Here is a 17605-nt window from a genome sequence, read left to right on the forward strand (position 1 = left end):
ACCAGGTTGCCTACATTTGGCTGAGAAAGTTGGGGCAACGAACTAGGAGATCAAGTTGGCAGTAATATTTGTGGAAGCTATTCTGCCACATTTCACAGGAGAAGAAAAATTCCGGGGGTGAGGCGAGATGAGCAGTGAGAGTGGCAGGTTTTATCCCTCCTTTCCCCAAAAGGTGTCGTGGTTTGAGTTGTGACATGCAAGAGCACACCTGTACTTTGAGGGTAGATGAGCTTTATTGGGAGCCCTGCCCTGGAAGCTGAACCTGATGCTGAAGACCTTGAGTCCTTCTGCAAGGCACAGCACCGCCTCCCCAGGCCACTGCGCCCTGTGCGGCGCGTCACTGTTAGGCAACTTGGGTGGCCTGGCAATTTCACCTTCTTGCTGACCAGGGTGGTCTCCTAAGCGCTAGCCATTCCTACTTAAGGGTGTATTCAAAGAGAAAAGAAGCCATGCGTCCACCTTCTTTTCCCTGCTTTCAGGTCATTTTTGGTAGTGGCAGCCACAGACTGTCCTCTTTCCAGTTTTCTACCTGTTAGCTATAGTAGCAACCCTTTTGGGTTGCCCCTGCTGTGAAGGGACTCATTTGACCCAATACAGGTTGGGCATATGGGGACAGCTGAGGCAGGCAGCTTCTGCCCACTGCATGCACGAAAGCGAACAGATGGATTTGCCTAAATACAAATTCCATTTCCTGCAATCTCTAGCCCGAAGATTGCTGCGGGTTCTGAGCCCCGAGAGCTACCTATTTACCCAGGAGTGGTAAGACCAGTGGTGCCGTTTCTCTGTCCAAAGAGGAAGCTTATGCAGGGCAGCTGTAACTTCTGGCTTCGAGATCAGTGTGCCTGGAACAACTGCTTGCATTGGCCAACCAACCAGCCCCCAGGCGGGGTCTGTATCTCAGCATGAACCAGCCAGAGAGAGACAGGCACCCTTCTTCCAGCTTAAGAGTCCTCCCGCCCACTGTCCAGCGTCTCTGTCCCTTCAAAACATCCAGAATCCCGAGGAATGTCCCCCTTTGGCTCTTCGGGGGCCAGCGGAGCCTCCAAGCTCCCTCCTTCATCTTCAGCCTCGCTGCTTGCTGGGGAGAGAGAGAGAGAGACCAGCTGTTCTGGGAGCCACGGCTGCAGGAATGGGGGGACCCCCTTCACCCAGTGGCTTGCCTGCCTGATGCCTGCTGTGCCACCTTCCCCCGTGCTGTAGGGTGAGACGCAGCAGTCACTTCCTTGGTGAACGAGGGGCAGAAGCTGCCATGTCAGCTTGCAAATCACAAGGTTTGCATGCCACGAGAGCCTCCCGCTGCAGTCCCATGGTGGGGTGGGAAGGCTATAGGAAAACAGGAGGCAGCCTCCTGTCTGTTGATCTAGCCCAGTGTTAGCCACCGTAACTGGCAGCAGCTGTCGGGACTCGGGCAGAACAGCAGTCTGTTTGCACCTCCTATTGACTCCTTTTCGCTAGAGAGGGCAGAGGGACATCTGTGTCCTCCTCCAAACACAGCAGGTGCTCTGGCACTGAGCTACAGGGCTTGAGGGTAGGAAGAGAGGAAGCTCAGCATCTCTGAAGTGCTTACTGTCATAATCTAGGAGTAGGTCTGCCGCTGTGAGCAGCTTCGCACGATGCTCCGGGTCGGTGATATTCAGTTCATTCAGGTGGGTCTCCTGCAGCTCCTTGAAGTCCTCCAAGGTCTGGTAGCCATTCAGTAATAATGTGGAAGTATGCTCCTGAGGTGGGGAGGGGAGAGGGAAGGAGAGAGCCCCAAAGCTCCGATTGGCATCAAGAAGCCCTTGATGCGACCCCTGCAGAAGACTTAGACCCATATGAACTAGAGAAGGCAGGACAGGTGTCTGTGCAGTGTAGGTTATGCTAATTTAGGACAGCAGGGGGTCTTCTCCCACATGCTTTGTTGTCAGGCTCCTTCCAACTCCCGGGCATGTCACTGGGGTCATGCAGCACCAGCAGCTACTTACATGAGGAACACCAGCGAGAAAGTCCTGGGAACTGCCATTTAAATTTCTTAGATGCTCCAGAGCAATACTGTTGCCGAGCACTGTGGGAATGTTAAGTGGAGGATTCGAGCAGCAGGATGCTGAATAACCATCAAAGGCATGGTGTGTTTTTAAACTGCTGTGTTCCCTGCAAGGACTATGAAGATGCAGTTGAGGTAGCCTCCAGGAAAGACTGTGGAAGAAGTGTGTCTTGGAGCAAAGCCTGGCAAGATGAATGGGAGAAGGAGCCTGCTCGCAGCGGCATTTACGCTTGGAGGCTCCGGAAAGTGAGGCAGTCAGAAAAGCATGGATAAGATGGGAAAAAAATTCTCCCTATGCAATAGAAGTGATCGGAACAGGGCCTTCAGCAAAAGTGTTGCTCTGGGTGTGGAGCAGAGATGGTCCAATCCGAGTTTGTACTTAAGGGCTTCTTCAGAATGATACTAGAAGCCAAGTGAGCAGAGCAGCCCTGTATAAGTGGACCAAGCTTTATAAACTCCAGCAGGCATGGTTCTTTCATCTGCTTGTGGGAGGACAAATGAAGGTGCCTATATCCATAGGCTACAATTCCATAGTTTTGGTCAGGCAGTTGCAAATGTCCGGAGACTTTAGTGATAGGGTGGTATAAAAAAGCTGGGAATAAATAAATGTTTCCCAACACTTCTGGAGCGGCCCTGGCAGTAGCAGACAAAGCAACATGCAGTGTATGCTTTAAAAGGTCTCAGCTGGTCATTATTTAGGTGGTCTGACCGTGCTGAGCCACTACTTATGTAGTGAATGGGGTGGAGGTTGCATCCTAGTTGCAAGTTGGGGGTGTTTTTTACAGGGAGGGGTTGCTCCCAGTTCTGCAGCTGGAAATACCTGGAGGGGTTCCAGCAAAAAGGAAGTGTGAGAAACAAGAAAAGCTATTGGGCCGTAAGCAATGTTGTCACGTTACTACTCTTGTCTGCTGCTGCTGCATTTTATGGCTATTTCATCCCATTTACTATTTCCCTTCTCTCTCTCTACACCCACTTTGATAGGTAAAAATATAGATCTGTATATACACACACCAGCTTTTTATGTACACAGATCTGTAGATGCATCCGATGAAGTGGCCTCTTCAGTGGTGGGTAAAAAGCAGATCTCCAGGTGCTTTGGACTCCAGCTCCCAGCATCCATGGCAAAGGCCATGCTGGCAGGGGCTTATGGGAACTGAAGTATAAAACATCTGCAGCCCATCCTGCCTAGTGCATGGAAGCTCCTGTTAAAATAAACCTGTTAGTTTCCTAAGGAGGCTGAAATCTGTGTTGTGAGGGCAGGGGTGAGAAATCCAGTTTCTGCTGTTCAAATGAATGAGGCACTCTTGTGTGCTTAATAATGCGTATCAAAGTAATTCCCTTCCTGAGCATCTAATTTTTAAGGAAGTTTTGCTAATTGCGATACAAGCAGGGCTGTCCCATGTCCCAAGACTGGCATGGGAAAGCATTCTGTGCTACATCTGGGGGACAGATCAGGGGCATCCCCCCCCCCAAGCATCCTCCTCACTTTGCCTAATGGCAGGCCCAAACTCACACACAAGTGAACTGGTGGTTCTGTTTCCTGCCACATCTGCAAAGGACATCTGCACAGAGACTTGCTTCTAAAGCAAGGTGTACTGCCTCATTTCCCCCTTTTTAGTGGTACAGGAACTTTGGAAAGCAAGTCTGTGCTTCTAAAGGAGACCCTTCTCACTTCTCGCACAGCTGTTGATGGCCATCCTAGGCTAGACAGGCCCCGGTATCTGGGTTTGGCGAGGCAGCTCCTGGGAGCCAGGATCAGGACCCAATCTGTGGGAAGCTGTCTTGCATTAACTCACTGGGTACAGTGCTGATCATTCTTCAGCAGAAGTATGCGCTAGCTCTTTTGGACGACACCTCTCATAATCATTGACCTTGGAAGTCATTCATGAACTCCTAGGAAGGTGCTCAGTCTACAATGACTGTCAGGGGTCTGTAAAGTTTTGGGTGTTTACCAGTCCTGCTGAGAGATGCCACGGACTGAACTTTCTGCATGTCAGATGTGTGCTGTGTCCTACCGCCCACCCCATAGCACTCTCTGTGCATGCATTTTGGGCTTTGGCTGGCCAGCCGAGGTCCTCACCTCAAGATTCATGCGCTCCAGCAGTTCATGCAGCGTCTTGGGCTTGGGCCTTTTGCTCCTGCTTCGTGAACAGCTCTTCGGCGCCGGCATGGAATGGCGCTCCTCTGGGAGGACGTTCACGTAGATAAACTTGAAGGACCCGACTTTGCTGTTCAAAAGACCTGTCCAGGTGCCCACAGGGGGTTTCGCAATGATGTGTATGATATCCCCCTTCTGTAACAAATGCAGAATTACTGTGTCTTCGAGCAGCATCCCTTTGACTTGGTTTCTCCGTAAAATACAGCCCAGAGCACAGGAACCCACCAGCGGCAGGCCTGTGACTCTCTGAGGGTCCAGACTGCTTCACCCAGATGTGAGGACAGATGTGCAGTTTTGGTGATCTGTAGCAAAGCTGCTGAAGCATTTCCCCAGAGGGAGGGGCATCAGATAGCAAGCCTCAAAACTTGATGGGGATAGGTGGGGAGAAGACTAAGCCAAGGCAACTTGTTGCTACCCATCAGAAGCTGGTGTGCTGCTCTCCAGCCCAGGCTGGCAGCTCCAAGGTTGGTGGGCTGGTGTATCCACTCTGGGTTTCAGTCCAAACATTAAACTGTCCATGGCACTGAGTCTATTTGCAGGCAGCCTAGAATAACGCCTTAAAGTTCAGTGAATACATGGCTTCACTGCCATTGGAGACATCCGTTCTGCAGCAACGGATTTCCTTGCTAGTGTGCTGCTCTGGGCCAGCAGGAAGAAAAGCAGTGGGGAGCCACCTCTGGAAGTAGCCTTACCTGTTTGAGAACGGTTCAAGGAAGCGCCATTACCCACCTGAAGTTTCAGAGAGTCCTTGTCGTATGGGCTGGGGATAAAGTCCGTGTGGACCCTCGCCCTTCCACAAAAGGGGCCGTTGTACGGAGGGGTGCTGGCCGCTCCTCCCTTCTCGCTGCTTGGGCTGCACCCCTCCAGTCTGGAACTGGGGAGTTCACTTCCTGCACCAAGAGGAGAGTTCAGGCCGGGGACGTGTGGGTGGATTTTGCAGGGGATGCAACTTGGGCACTGAGCCTGTGGTGGACTGGATGAAGGGGGGCCCAGTACATGATGGATAGAAGTGGTGGGTGGAAAAACGTGGCTTGCCAAGCTGTTCCTGGCAATCTTACCCCAGAAAGGCTGCACCGCCTGGAACTCCTGATGCTTGTGCTGGCAAGAGCTTCCCTAGTCCCCAGGGGTTCTGGTGCAAGCCTTGCAAGAGACACATTTCCCTGGTCTCTGCTCTTTCAGCGGTGATAAGGGAGGGACTTCCTTGCTAGTGAGGGAATCCTCTTTGATGTCTAATGTTTCATCAGAAATTGGAGAGAAAGCATCCTCTCTCTTAGGGGGTGTGTGTGGAAATGCCTTCCTAGCATTGCCTGATCAAGCTCTCGGGGCCAAAAAGCTGCGTGCCTTTGATGTGAAAGGCCTCACCCAGCCCCCTTCCATCTTAGCCATCCGCCTGATGCGTGCATCTCTCAAACTCTCTCACATCTCCCCAGGCATTGTCTGCATGGTTCAGAGTCCACTCATGGGAACCCCACCAAGCTGGACCTTCCCACCTTCTGTGAACTCTAGGCTTTAGGTAGCCTGCGGACTGGGATTGTTACGGGTGGAGAAGCCACTCACCATCTGGGGACTGAAGGCTGCCAGCCGCCTCGGTGGCTTCGGAAAAGACGGGGGGCTCATCGTCAACAGGGCTCTGGAGGGGTGATGCAGCAGCCTCGTCTCCGGCCTCCCCCTGGAATAAGGCAGCAAACGTGAAGCTGAGAGTGCCCCTGTGCTAATGCAGAATTGGCTTGGCTCCCCTGCCTTCCACACCTGCCCCATTTCCTTTTATTTTCATTTATTTTCATTTATTTCATCTGTATGCCGCCCAATTGTGCCAGCAGCATGCCTGCTTTTCACACCACCCTCATCTCCACTTCCTGAAGTACCCTTTCCCTAAGAAACTAATGGTCTGGGTTTAAAAAAAGCACAGGCACAGACTCAGACATAGACACAGACACGGTAGTCAATGTTTGCTTGCTACATTTGGCCCTCTTTCAATCTGGCGATCTCCAGGACTGTAACTCTCATTCTCCCCAGCCCACATGGTTGCGGGGTTAATGGGAACGGTAGCCCAACATCTCTGGAGGGTGCCAGGTTGAGGAACACCCATCTCTCCTGCTCCAAGCTAGTGGCTGTCTGCCAGTAGCCATTTCCAGTGGGGCAACCTTTTTAACTAGACAAGTTGGTCTGGAGGTAGGATTGGCTTTGGGCCACTGGGTGCACGAGGTGCCTGCTCTGTCACGGAGACATCACGGGCCCGACTAGGCAGGGCACAAAGCCTTTGCTAGTGACCACTCTGGGCTTTATTTTCGTTTAAATCAGCAAATGAAAAGCAGGCATGGGATGTGGTCCCATCGAGCTGCTACTAGTCCCAGAAAGAAAGTTCCTGTGGGTTACCTAGGCTAAAGAGAGTGGCCATCTGTCCCACTCTACAGAAGACAGTTCTCTATCTGAAGGGCTGCCAGAGGGCCATCCTTTATTTGCAAGTGTCCTCTAATTGGTATCTGGCCATATATACCAGTGTATAAGGTGAATCGTGTAATAAGGCAAGGGCTGGTCTTTTTGTATCTGGGTTGTTTTTCTGGTGTTTGTCATATGTTGGGCATATAAGATGACCCCCAATTTTTGCTTCACTCTCTTCAGTTTCAAGGGTCATCTTATATATTGAAATATATGGTAGTAATATGTGCCACAAGCAACCAAGAAGTATGTTTTAGCAAAACGCCCACATATATTGGTGTACAAGATGACTCACGTATAAGACCAAGTCAGTATTTTGGGCTGTTTATGTCAGGCATGTAAGAAGCCCAGACTTTTGCTTTGCTATTTTGGGTTTCAAGGGTCATCTTACACACTGGTGTATATGGTACTCTTTCCATTTAACCGACATCTAAGAAGCTGCCCTTGACTGGTCCACCAGCCCATATGGCCAACACCAACTGGCAGCTGTGGCTCTCCAGAACTGCAGGCAGCCATTTTGCCAGCCTCACCGGGAACTGCCAGGCACGGAGTGTGGGACTTTCTGTGTGCATAGTGTGGGCTCTGCTACTGAGCCCCGGCCTCTCCCCCATTTGCAGTCCTGGATGGGAATGGCACTTTTGCTGCCATGCTGTTTGTCGGTCCAGCATCAGCTTTAAGAAACTCTTGACAAGTGCTGGAAGAATGACTTTGTGACCTGAGCTGTCCTAGGTATAGAAGTTGCAGATACCCCTCCAGGCCCTGTGGCTGGGGGTGGGTGTTTTGCAACAGATTCTGGACTCGGGAGTGGTAGAGGGCATCAGAAGTCAGTCTCACTAAGCACCTGGCAAGATTCAAACCTCAGCAGGGGTCCTGAGTCCCCTGGACCCACTGAAGGCATCTTTCTCAAGGTTTTCTACCTCAGAACAGGTCTAGAGCTGAGATTGCCTCCAGCTTACCTGCTCAGCCAGTGCTTTGGCTGCTGCTTTTCCTGTCTTCCTGTTCATGGTACGGGAGATGGCAGCTCTCCATCTCTTGCCCAGCTTCAGACTGCTGCTTCGAGCTGAGTCGCCTGGGCTGTGCTGTGAGCTTTCCGGGTTGTCCTCAGGGAGCTGCACAAATAGAATCAGTGGATTTGAGAGAAGGCAGAAGGGAACTCCCTCCTGGGAGTCAGTTGGGAGGAGCTGAGCTCAGGGCTGGTCTCACCTGGCATTTCCTCCCAGCGTGAAGCCTACCATGGAGGCGAGGCGTAGCATCAGAGGCCTACCTTTCTGAGAAATGGATCTGCTGGGCCACAGATGGGACCCCTGGTGAGGCCATTGCTGCACAGTTGAGAATTAAGACATGACAAAGCTGGTTGGCCAGATGCTTTGCAGTAGGTGTCTTGCTGGGTCCTTCAAAGATTTGGGACCAGGGACACACAACTCTGTAGGATGATGGGCTCAAAAATCCTCACAAACCATTAAAAACAATGCCCTAATTCTGACTGCGGAGTACAAAGAAATGTTTGGGGGGGGTAGCGTGGGGGAGAATGAACCTTTCCCTCCCCGCCCCTTGAAAATAACCTCTTGCATGGCAATTAAGGGGCGGGGAGGGAAAGGTTCATTCCAACGGACACAACGGACACCAATGGACACAAAGGGCTCTGGGGAATTGTTTTGGGGCCCTGGGAAATAACTTTGGTGCAGAGATCCCATGGACCCCAGGCTAGCCATGTCCCTGCTGTAGCGTGTAGGAGCCATGGCTGGGGTGTATGTGTGTGTGGTGCGGGGCATGGGGGGGGGGTGTCTGAGTCCATCATATATGGGCAGTCCTGAAAGCCCTGGGATGATTGCAGGGGGTGGAATGTCTCACCTGCTCCTCCTCCTCCAGGCTGAACTGCTTTTCAACTGCCATGGGGGAGCTGGGTTTGGACTTGGCGAAATCCTTAAAGCTGCTGGATCGCTGCAGCGACAGCTGATGGAGGAGCAAAATAAGGATGAGGATTGCATGCATGGTCAGCACGAAAGAGCAGAAACTCACAACACCATCAGGATTTCGCAAACACTCACCACTCTCTTAGTTCTCGTGCCTGGTGGTAGGAGTGGGAACGTGTGGTCTTCCAGGTGTTGCTGGACTACACCTCCCAGTGCCCCTACCCATTGACCATGATGACTGCGGCTGATGGGAACTGGAGTCGAACATCTGGAGGGCTGCACATTTCCAGCCCTACAGCAGGAGGGGGAAAAGTTTTTCCCACAAAGGACCTCTGAGTGACAGGAAAAGTTAAGTGGGCTGGGGCCAGGCGTGAACTTTGATGGATTTCAGAACATTGCATAGCTATGTCTCTCTCTGCCACCAAGTCCGTTCAGTGATTCTCTCCCCCGTCTCATTGCATTTCTCTCTCTCTCTCCCCCTGCACCATACACAGGAAGCAGACAGCAGCACAGTTCTCAGCAGGGTCATGCAGAGTGCACCGGAGGCCTGCAGCATCTGGAGAGCCTGGGATGCTGAGGACCACAAGCTTCCCACCCCAGCCTCCCCACAACTAAGGCTAAGTCCAGGGAGTAGAAGGAATCATGTGTCCTGCCCCTGTTTAGTCCTGCCAACTTGTCCTGCTATGGTGTTTGCTCTGTCCAGGTCCTAAGTCTGTAGACTCCTCAGGGCAGGGATCTGTCCTCTTGCAAAGGGCCAGGCACATAGCAGCAGAAGCAAAGCCATGCAAGGCGCACCGGGTGCTGTTTTTGAATCCCTTCCGCCTGGCACCGTCCACGGGCCCCTGCTGCAGGGAGTCTTCCTTCTCAGCACTGCTGCCACCAGCTGCCATGGTGCCTCTTCCTGTCCTTGCTACCACTCACTCGTGTGACGGACGGCGTGCCAGTGAGCAGGTCGGGGAGCTGGCGCTGCTGGGCCAGAGTGAACAGGCAGGGTGCTGTGGGGGAGTGGAGGTGTTGTCAGTGAGCCCTTTCTGGGGCGCAGGCCCTTGGCACCAGCTCTGCTAAGAAGGGACAGACCAACAGGGCTGGCCTGTCAGTGGGGAAGTGGGGAGTGGAGTGATGCCGAATCGAAGTAGGAAGCTGTTTGCTCTCTAGAAGGAACCAGGGGTGGTTACTAGAGAAGGGACAAGTGCCTCCTCAATGCTCTGCACCAGGCCAGGCTCGTGTGAATGAGAGCCCGAGGCAAGTCCATCTGTCAGATGCAAACTCTCCAGGCAATGAAATATCAACACCTTTGCTTTCCCCACACAAAGCTGTTGCTAGCAACATGTGTCCCAAAGGAGGCTCAATTTTTGGTTTGTCCTCAGTTTCTGCTGTCCTGCCTGCTCCCAAGAGCACCTTGGGATGGATTACAGTCAGTTGTATCTTTAGGAAACCTTACTCTGGCTGGACCATTCACTCCTGCACACTGTCAGAGACAGTATACTGGGTTGAGGGGGAGGGATCAAAGATCTAGCCCTCCCCACTCCAGCAGACATGCGCCCTCTGGCACCCCTGGCCTGCGCTGACTCTCGGCCCCAACCCCCCACCTGCTTCTGTCAGGTTCCTTACAGGAGATGCTTAGATAGGCCATGAAGGCAGGAAGTGGTTAAGCGGCAGCCCTTGAAGCTGAAACACCTGGAAGGGGGAGGTGCATTCCGGGTTCTCAGCAGAGGAGCTGCGGAAGTTAAACAGCATGCTGTTGGTGCGTGGTGTGGTGTGCGTGCATTCTGGGTCGTGCGTTCTGGGTCTGGAGATGCAAATGCATGTAAATCGGAGTACGCATCACAGCACGTTCAGCAAGGTGGGCAATGGCAGGCTATGCTCACTAAACTGTTCGCAGCCATTGCAAGAGGTGCTGCGAGGGGGAGCCCCAAATCCCTGGATGGACAGCCTCGTGGTCCAGGGGCGCTTGCTGAAAGAAAGATACAAGGGCCCTCGCTATCTCTCTTGCGTCCGACCCCTCTGGAGGAGCTGGGTTTCTGCCCATGTGTGTTTCCCCTCCTGCAGCCTCTTCTTGAATCTTTCTTACTGAAGTCAAACGCACGCCTCTCTCCTGTCCCTAAATCTTTTTACAAACACCATTGTCCTTAGGGGACAGGGTCTTTTCACACACACATAGGGTATCGTGTTAATTTTTTAAACAATTTTTTGTCTGGTGAGGCTGAACCCTGGACCTCTTCAGCACTTCGCCTTGCCCCAGCACATGCCAGTGCAAAAGCTGATCTTTGCAGTAACCATGTCAGAGGAACCAAGGTGCCCTCCCTTTCTTGCAGGGGCAGGAAGGGAACAGCATGCCATTACACTCTCACGTAGGCTTGTGTCTTTGCGGTAAGCCCTGGTCATGCTTCTGGAGGCAGGTTTCGGCTCAGTCAGGATGCAGCCTTCAGCAAGATGCAAACCTGCTAAACTAATTTGACCAGATCATTTCCCCACCAGCCTACTCCCGGGCAGCACAGCAGTGGCGAAAGCGTGCAGAGAGGGCCTCTGAAATGAGCCACCGCTTTGCGAGCAGGGGACCTGCTCTTGCAGAGGGGCACCTGATTACCCAGGTTGGGGCCCTCGACAGGTCTGGACTTCTCCCCTCAGTCCTACCCAACACAACGAATGGCCAGGAATCCTGGGACCTGTCAGCCAAAATACTCGAGGGTTCAAAGCTGGGGAAAGCTGCTGCCTTGCGAAGCTCACTCCACAAGTCTCTGCTCTTTGAAGATGTCCTCCACCGCAACCATTAGGTGACACCACCTAATTTAGCTTCTACTCGCCTTTTTAAAAATTTTGTGCAGCACAACACACCCAAATTAGTCTTTAGTTTTACTAATAGAGAATCTCCTGTGTTTCTCCTTGCTTCTCTTCCCTGCCTTCTGAGGACCAAGGCCCGCACCCCAGCGTGGTTCCCTCCTCTTCCTTGCCACTTGCTCCTTCGCCTGCCCCCTGCTCTGGTCACCACGAGCCGCAAAGGCGCCTGCCTGCTTGCTCATTGCTTCTCCATCAAGCCAGCAAACGGGAGCAGAGCCCCTTGCAGCTTTGTTCCCTGGAAGATTTCATGGCCGATGCAGTAGCAGCTGGTGCGAGCAAAAACCTTCCCGACACAGAGCCAGAATCCATGTCAATATGATTCTTCGCTCCCTCTTCAGGTTCAGGCCGTGCACCCACACATTGCATCGTCGAGCACCTCTTTTCCTCTCCTCCACGCTCTTTTTTGCCTTCCCACCTGCTTTTTGGAGCAACTGTGCCTGACAAAAAGAGATCTCATCCAAAGGTTGTCCATAATTTTGTGCACTTCTGCTTGGTCCTAGCAAAGTTATTGCCTGCCTGCACATTTTGAATGTTTCTTTATGGATCAGCAGCTTGGCTTAAGTTTTATCAATATAAGCCAGATAGTCTCTTACAAAGAAAAGCAGCAAAGAGTATGTGGCACCTTAGGGACCGGCAAGATTTGTCCTGGCATGAACCTTCGTACACGTGCAGCCCACTCCCGCAGAGCCATTCTGCAGTGGCCAAGGTCCGTGAACTTTGACAAGGGGGCACTTGGTTGCCACTCTCGTTAAACAGCCTGGTATCTGAAATTTTTGCTGATGTAGTACAAACAATCCAAAACTCTGCCAGTGGATCCAGATCAGAATCCTGCCCACACCAGACTGAAAGCGCCAACGCAAAGCCAGAAGCTCCACAACTCCCCGACAGCATTTCAGGGCCTACTCTTTGCAGCTGAGGGACACCACGCACCGGCAGGGAGAGCACGGACGGAAGCACAGCTAGTCAAGCCATTTTAATGCTTGATGCAACTGCAACATGCCTTTCCAGACTCATCCTTGGCATAATCTACAAGTTTGGCCATCTGCCCTAGAATGTGCCACTCAGTCAGACACTCTCCTGAGTTCTGAGCCTCCGAAACCAAGATTGTCCCCCAAGAAACCACGCAGGGGCACTTGTGCAGTTGGGCTGGCGGCCCTGGCCAAGCCTGGCTCTGCTCAGTATAGCCTGTCCCAGAATCAACGCGTTGGAAGGCTGCATGGAGATAACTGAGTTGCCCAATGCAGGCTCCACAAAGCAGGGTGCTGCTGCAGCTACCTCGACAGAGGATGTGCCAGCCCTAGTTTCGGCGTCTCCACCTGAAAGGGAACACGGCTTCCTGCCTCCCTGCAAGCAGCCTCGCCTGCCGCTTCCCTGCATGTCTAACCAAAGCCTGTTCAACGGCGATGTCAGGGCCACTCTGGCTGGAGCCCTGGACCGCTGGGAGGCTGCTTACGTCACTGCCTTGCTGTGCAGAAGCCCTTGCTGAGATGAAGGGCCAGCGATCCTGACAATCTCTGTTGCATCCAGTCCCCTGGATAAGAGGGCTTGTTGCCCACACGTGACTCACTTGCTGCCCCCACCCCCTAAGTCTTTCAGCCTGATGCTTTTCCTATAGCCAAATACTGTTCTCCTGCGTTTCCATGCATTGCATTTTCCACATGCGTGACCTTAGGAGACAGAGTCCTTGATAGACACACACAAAGAGACAGACCTGGAGTGTATGTAAACAGACACATGCAAATTTGCATTGCTCCCCCCACCCCTTGTCCTGTGGGCCTGAGTCCAGGATTTTTTTGGTAGCTGGTAGTGTCCCCGGTCTGTCTCCTGGCATCTTCTGACCTTTGGTTCTAGTATGGCCTCCTGGAGTAGCCGAGAACAATTCTGCTCCATATGTTGCACGATGGCCTTTCAGATATGTGAAGAGTATCACATCTGTCCTTTAAATCTTTTAACTATCATGCCTCACAAAGATGGAAATCTTTGAGTGCTCGGCTAATCAGAAGCATCTCTTTGCTCTAGTCAGCTGAGGCTCATGGTGGTAGAAATGGCAGGGGAGAAGAAATCCCTCAGACCACCCTCCCGTCCCCTCTGCTTCTCGAAAGCATGACCGCATTGGCCTGATGCAAGGGGTAGCAGGTCCTAGGTCTGCCCCAAGCCCTGGCACCTTGCCAGCGGCTCAGCACCAGGGCACAGGTAAGCAGCGCGCTCCAGGAAAGAAGCGAGGGCCTCCCCATTCACCTTCCTCTTTTGCACTGGGTCCTTCTCGCCGGCGTTGGATGGCTTCCGTCGCAGCATGGTGCTCCCTCCAGAAGAGCGGCTCCACTCTACCGATGGGCAGGGCAGACGAGCATGAAAAGTCTCAGCAGAAGCCAGGAAGCGGGCAGGAAATCACGGCATCACATGGGGGCCCTCTCCCCAGCAGCCGGGCCTCTGCAAGCAGCCAACGCGCCGCCCGGCCCGCCCGGCCCTTGCGCATTCACACAGGAAGGAAGTGGCGGCTGAGCACATTCGCGAGGGCTTACTTAGCCTGCGAGCGAGAGGAGGGTGGCTTACGGGCAGAAGACGGGGGAGGAGGGAGCAAGACCCGCAGGGCCCCTCTCCCCGAGAAAAGGCGTGGTTGGCCCTTGCTTTGCCCGGGAGAGGGGAACGGGATCCAGAGGACTGGATGTGCTGGGGGTTCTGGGCCGCCCGATCCTCCAGCAGGTGCTGCGGGAAGGAAGGGACTCAGTGCGGCCACAGGATGCTGCGCTCAACCTGCCTTGCACTGCCCGCCCCGAGCCGGCCTTCTGCCCACGCCGGCTCCAGGTTTTGCAGGGGCTGTGGGCCAGACACGTTCAGTGGGTCCCGGCACCCTCTATGGGCCTGCCTTCTTGCCACCGTTGTCGGGAGATGCTCTTGCTTCTCGCCTCCTCTTCGGCAAGGCGAGCGCTTGTTTGCTTGAGAGGCAGAGAGCAAGCCGGCTGTGGCATCTCCCTCGCTGTGGCCTGGACCAAAGTAACAGGCGAGTGACCCTGCCGGTTGCCATGGTGAGGAGGAAGCAGAGCCACAGAGGGCAGTCAATGGGATGCTGCTGGGCACCCCCATCCCTGGCACCAGCCCTACCTGCTGCCCCAGGTGTGTGTCCCGTCAGCAGTGCTTGAGGAAGCATCAGCTCCAACCTGGTCAGCTTCTGTGCATGGAATTGTCCCACCTCAGGCAACCCTGCCCTGTTGGGGACCCCTTTATTCTCCAGAGGCCTGAGTGCCCATCAGCGCCAATTCAAGTGGTTTTATTTCTCCTCAGGTGGCGATTTTTAACAGCAATTGCAAGTGGGGAGCAAAGGAGTAACTTAACCTCCGCACATTCTCCTTTCCCCTTTCCCTCTAAATGGCACCTGCAGGGAAGATCAACCCCCCTCCCACTCTTCTCTCAGTCCCATGTATTTCTCCGGGCTAAGATGTGTGGGCAAACAGAAGCAGCAGCAACCAGGAAGATGTGCACCCTGCAAAGAAGATGCACATGTCCATCTCAGGGTTCAGTGAGAGGTCCTCCAAGACCCCAAGCTCTCTGCCCTGAGCAGTGACCCCCACCTCACATCCCATCAGCACATGTGTGTGCAACGAAGGGGGGAACTTTTGCCCAACACGTGTCCCTTTCCACCTGCTTAGTCTGAATTGCATGTCATTTTGAAATCGGAGAGATCATTTGGAGCTCTTTGCAATCCCGTCTGCCGTAACCCTAAACAATGGGTATCGTCAGGACAGGTGGCCACTTCACTGCTTACTCTTAATTTGTGACCCTCTTATGTTTTCCATGGTTTCATCAGTTGTTTCCCTTAGCACAGAAAATCCATTAAGAACAAGAGGTGGAAGAGTGTGTGCTTTCTGCAATATTTGCCTCTGGGGGTGGAGCATTGCAGGCTGACATTCAGAGAATTCGGGGCCATTGATTTCACCGTGCAGAACTGCTCTTACATACTCGTTGCTTGGCCTGGAAATTTAATCAGCAAATAGCCTGCTAAGTCATTTTTTTCTGTCTCTTCCCTGGAGAGACCAATAGCGTGACAAATTGCCTGTACGGAGGGCAGGAGGATAAAGCCATCAACACAGTCAGCAACAGCCAAGAAATACTTCTTGGCTCGCCTACAGAATTTAATTTTGATTTTGATGTTTCTGTTAGTTGATGAAACTTGAAAAAGAGGATCCCACATTGCAGAGGATAGCTCAGTAGCTTTTATTGTCATCCTTTTGTGTTTTCAAGCCGGAACAACACACTGATCGCTAAGTGCCGCCGTCAAACGTTACTGTCTTCAGGGGTGTTGGTGAAAAGGTGATATGTATTCAAGGTGTGTATTTTTCCCACTGGGGAAAGCACGGCATTGGTTCAGGCTTCAGAGAGGATGGCACTTGGGCCTCTCAGCCCCTTACCAAGGGCTTAACTGGGGAGCCATAACACCCCCCCCCCCAAGTTTCCAGTCCCTCCTGCTTTTTATATTCCTTTTTTAGATTTTTTTAGCAAAAACAGCTGAGAGGTTAACAAAGGGCTGGCCTCCAATGCCACATGCATTTCCAAGGAATATGTAGTATGTGGGAGAGTACATGTGCCATGGAGCCAGAGAGGGATTCTTAGATGATAAGCGTGGCAGGTATATTTGCATAGGATGGGTTTTCCCAGGATTCTTTGTGTGTATGCATGTTTTGCTCATGTTGTCAGAGGTGGATGTGTTTTCTCTGGTTTTGGGGGAATTGGAGTGTGGGGCAAGTGTTGCTCAGCGTGTGTTTTGTGGCTGTGTATGGTTTTTTCCCCCCAGAGTAACACTAGCTGTCTTCTGTGAAATAGGGGTTTTGTTGTTATTTGGCAGTTGGAGCTCAGACCCTGCCTCTGCCTTGTTCTGAGTGTATTGGCCAAGTTACTCGTTTCTCAGCCTCCTCAGTTTGCCTTCTGTGAAATGGGTTGAAGCAGAAAATTGTGGGTTCAAAAGAGTGGCTCTCAGACCCAACCTTTGGTTTGACCTTAGGTTGTTCTGCAGTTAATTTTCAGTTAGTCTTACCAATTGGCCTGTGGGAAGTGGCTGCTTGTACTTGGTCACACCGACCTTGGCAACCATTTCATGAGCATGCCCATGGCACACCCAAAATTTCAAATGTGCCCACAGCCCCAAAAGGATTAGGGATCTCATGTCACATTCTTGTGTGACATGAGGGAAGTACAATCCTCCAAAGACTTGGGGGAGTCTAGGACAACAGTCCGTCATGTTCTCTTTTTCTCTACAAGTGCTCTGCTCCATCCTGGCTAGGAAACGTTGGTTCAAGATAGAAACTCAGAGCTGTTTGTATATTTTCTTGCCTGGATGAAGGAGACCATATATAAGCTTGTTGGGGAGAAGGCTTGGTAGCAAAGGTATTCAGAGGCCAGAGAGTCCCAGAAGATACGGGCAAGGGCTGAGGTGGATGAGCAGTTCAAGCAGGCCTCCATGCAGGGCTGAAGATGGAGGCCACGCCGCCACATGTCCCAGGCCCTGTCCTACGCCCCTGGGATAAGAGTGGAGGCCAGGGTGCCCATGGCGAGTGTGCCAAGGGAGGCCGCTAACAGGAACGACCGGGAGAGGGGTTGCGTGTTCCGCTGCAGCCACTGGTACTCCTCGTCCAGCTTGCGTCTTTGCAGCTCGGGCCCCACGCGCTGCCAGATGGTCTCGTAGTATCTGTTGATGAACTCGATCTGCAGGGAAAGAGAAGCTGTGCATAGCTGGGGGGCTCCCTCAGCCGCCCCCTGCGCGCTTCACGCCGGGGCTCCCACGCACCTGCTCCGGGGACAGGAGGTTCACGTCGATGAGATTCCGTGCGTAAGGCACCAGCGACACCACTTCGAAAGTCAGGAAGGACTCGCCACGCACTGGGTACTGAGGGAGACAAAGAGAAGGGAAGGCTCGTAATTAGTTGCCGTCCCTGGTCCCCAGGGTGACAGATGGCTGGGCACCCATGTTCCTCACTCAGAGGTCACCGTTCTTCAAAGCACTGATTTAATTGGGGATGGCCGGTCTAGCATTGCATCCCGCTTGGTTCCAAAACGGTATTGCCTCTTGGAAGATATGAATGGAGAGGTTTTGGCTCAAGCACATGTCCGCTCGATCGACTGGCAATTTGGGTTTCTAAAGGAGCCAATCTCACTGCAGGGAACGGATTGACAGCTCCTCAGAGGCAATGTCGCTTCAGGCCTGACTAAGCCATGCATCTGATGCTCAAATATATCTGTGGT

The 17605-nt window shown here is 52.8% G+C and overlaps 2 protein-coding genes across 2 annotated transcripts in view; both read right to left on the bottom strand.

Moving 5' to 3' along the window:
• Positions 1 to 214: 214 nt before the first annotated feature.
• Positions 215 to 13689, bottom strand: SASH3 (SAM and SH3 domain containing 3). The gene is made up of 8 exons (XM_044427560.1): positions 13610 to 13689; positions 8472 to 8573; positions 7577 to 7729; positions 5739 to 5850; positions 4911 to 5071; positions 4104 to 4316; positions 1568 to 1718; positions 215 to 1078 (listed from the first exon to the last, which is right to left on the bottom strand). Exons 1-8 carry the CDS (start codon positions 13664 to 13666, stop codon positions 942 to 944), a joined length of 1086 nt encoding a protein of 361 aa, XP_044283495.1. The 5' UTR covers positions 13667 to 13689; the 3' UTR covers positions 215 to 941.
• Positions 13690 to 15586: 1897 nt separating this feature from the next.
• Positions 15587 to 17605, bottom strand: part of XPNPEP2 (X-prolyl aminopeptidase 2) — a 33342-nt gene continuing 31323 nt past the window's right edge. The window contains exons 20-21 of the mRNA XM_044427552.1: positions 17151 to 17249; positions 15587 to 17068 (exon numbers count right to left, since the gene is read on the bottom strand). Coding sequence (XP_044283487.1) covers positions 16874 to 17068; positions 17151 to 17249 — 294 coding nt within the window. The 3' untranslated portion in view covers positions 15587 to 16873. The remainder of the gene's footprint in view (positions 17069 to 17150; positions 17250 to 17605) is intronic.

The sequence above is a fragment of the Varanus komodoensis genome, unplaced genomic scaffold (assembly GCF_004798865.1).
Source record: "Varanus komodoensis strain SLA01 unplaced genomic scaffold, ASM479886v1 scaffold18_3, whole genome shotgun sequence".
Classification (NCBI taxonomy): Eukaryota; Metazoa; Chordata; class Lepidosauria; order Squamata; family Varanidae; genus Varanus; species Varanus komodoensis.

What these genes read in the sequence shown, in the direction of transcription:
- SASH3 (XM_044427560.1), bottom strand. Translation starts at nt 13,666, where the DNA reads ATGCTGCGACGGAAGCCATCCAACGCCGGCGAGAAGGACCCAGTGCAA. An exon ending in CCAAAGCACTGGCTGAGCAG is followed by an intron (nt 5,851 to 7,576) that starts GTAAGCTGGAGG and finishes GCCTTATTCCAG; the next exon opens with GGGGAGGCCGGAGACGAGGC. An exon ending in AGGACTCTCTGAAACTTCAG is followed by an intron (nt 4,317 to 4,910) that starts GTGGGTAATGGC and finishes CATTTGTTACAG; the next exon opens with AAGGGGGATATCATACACAT.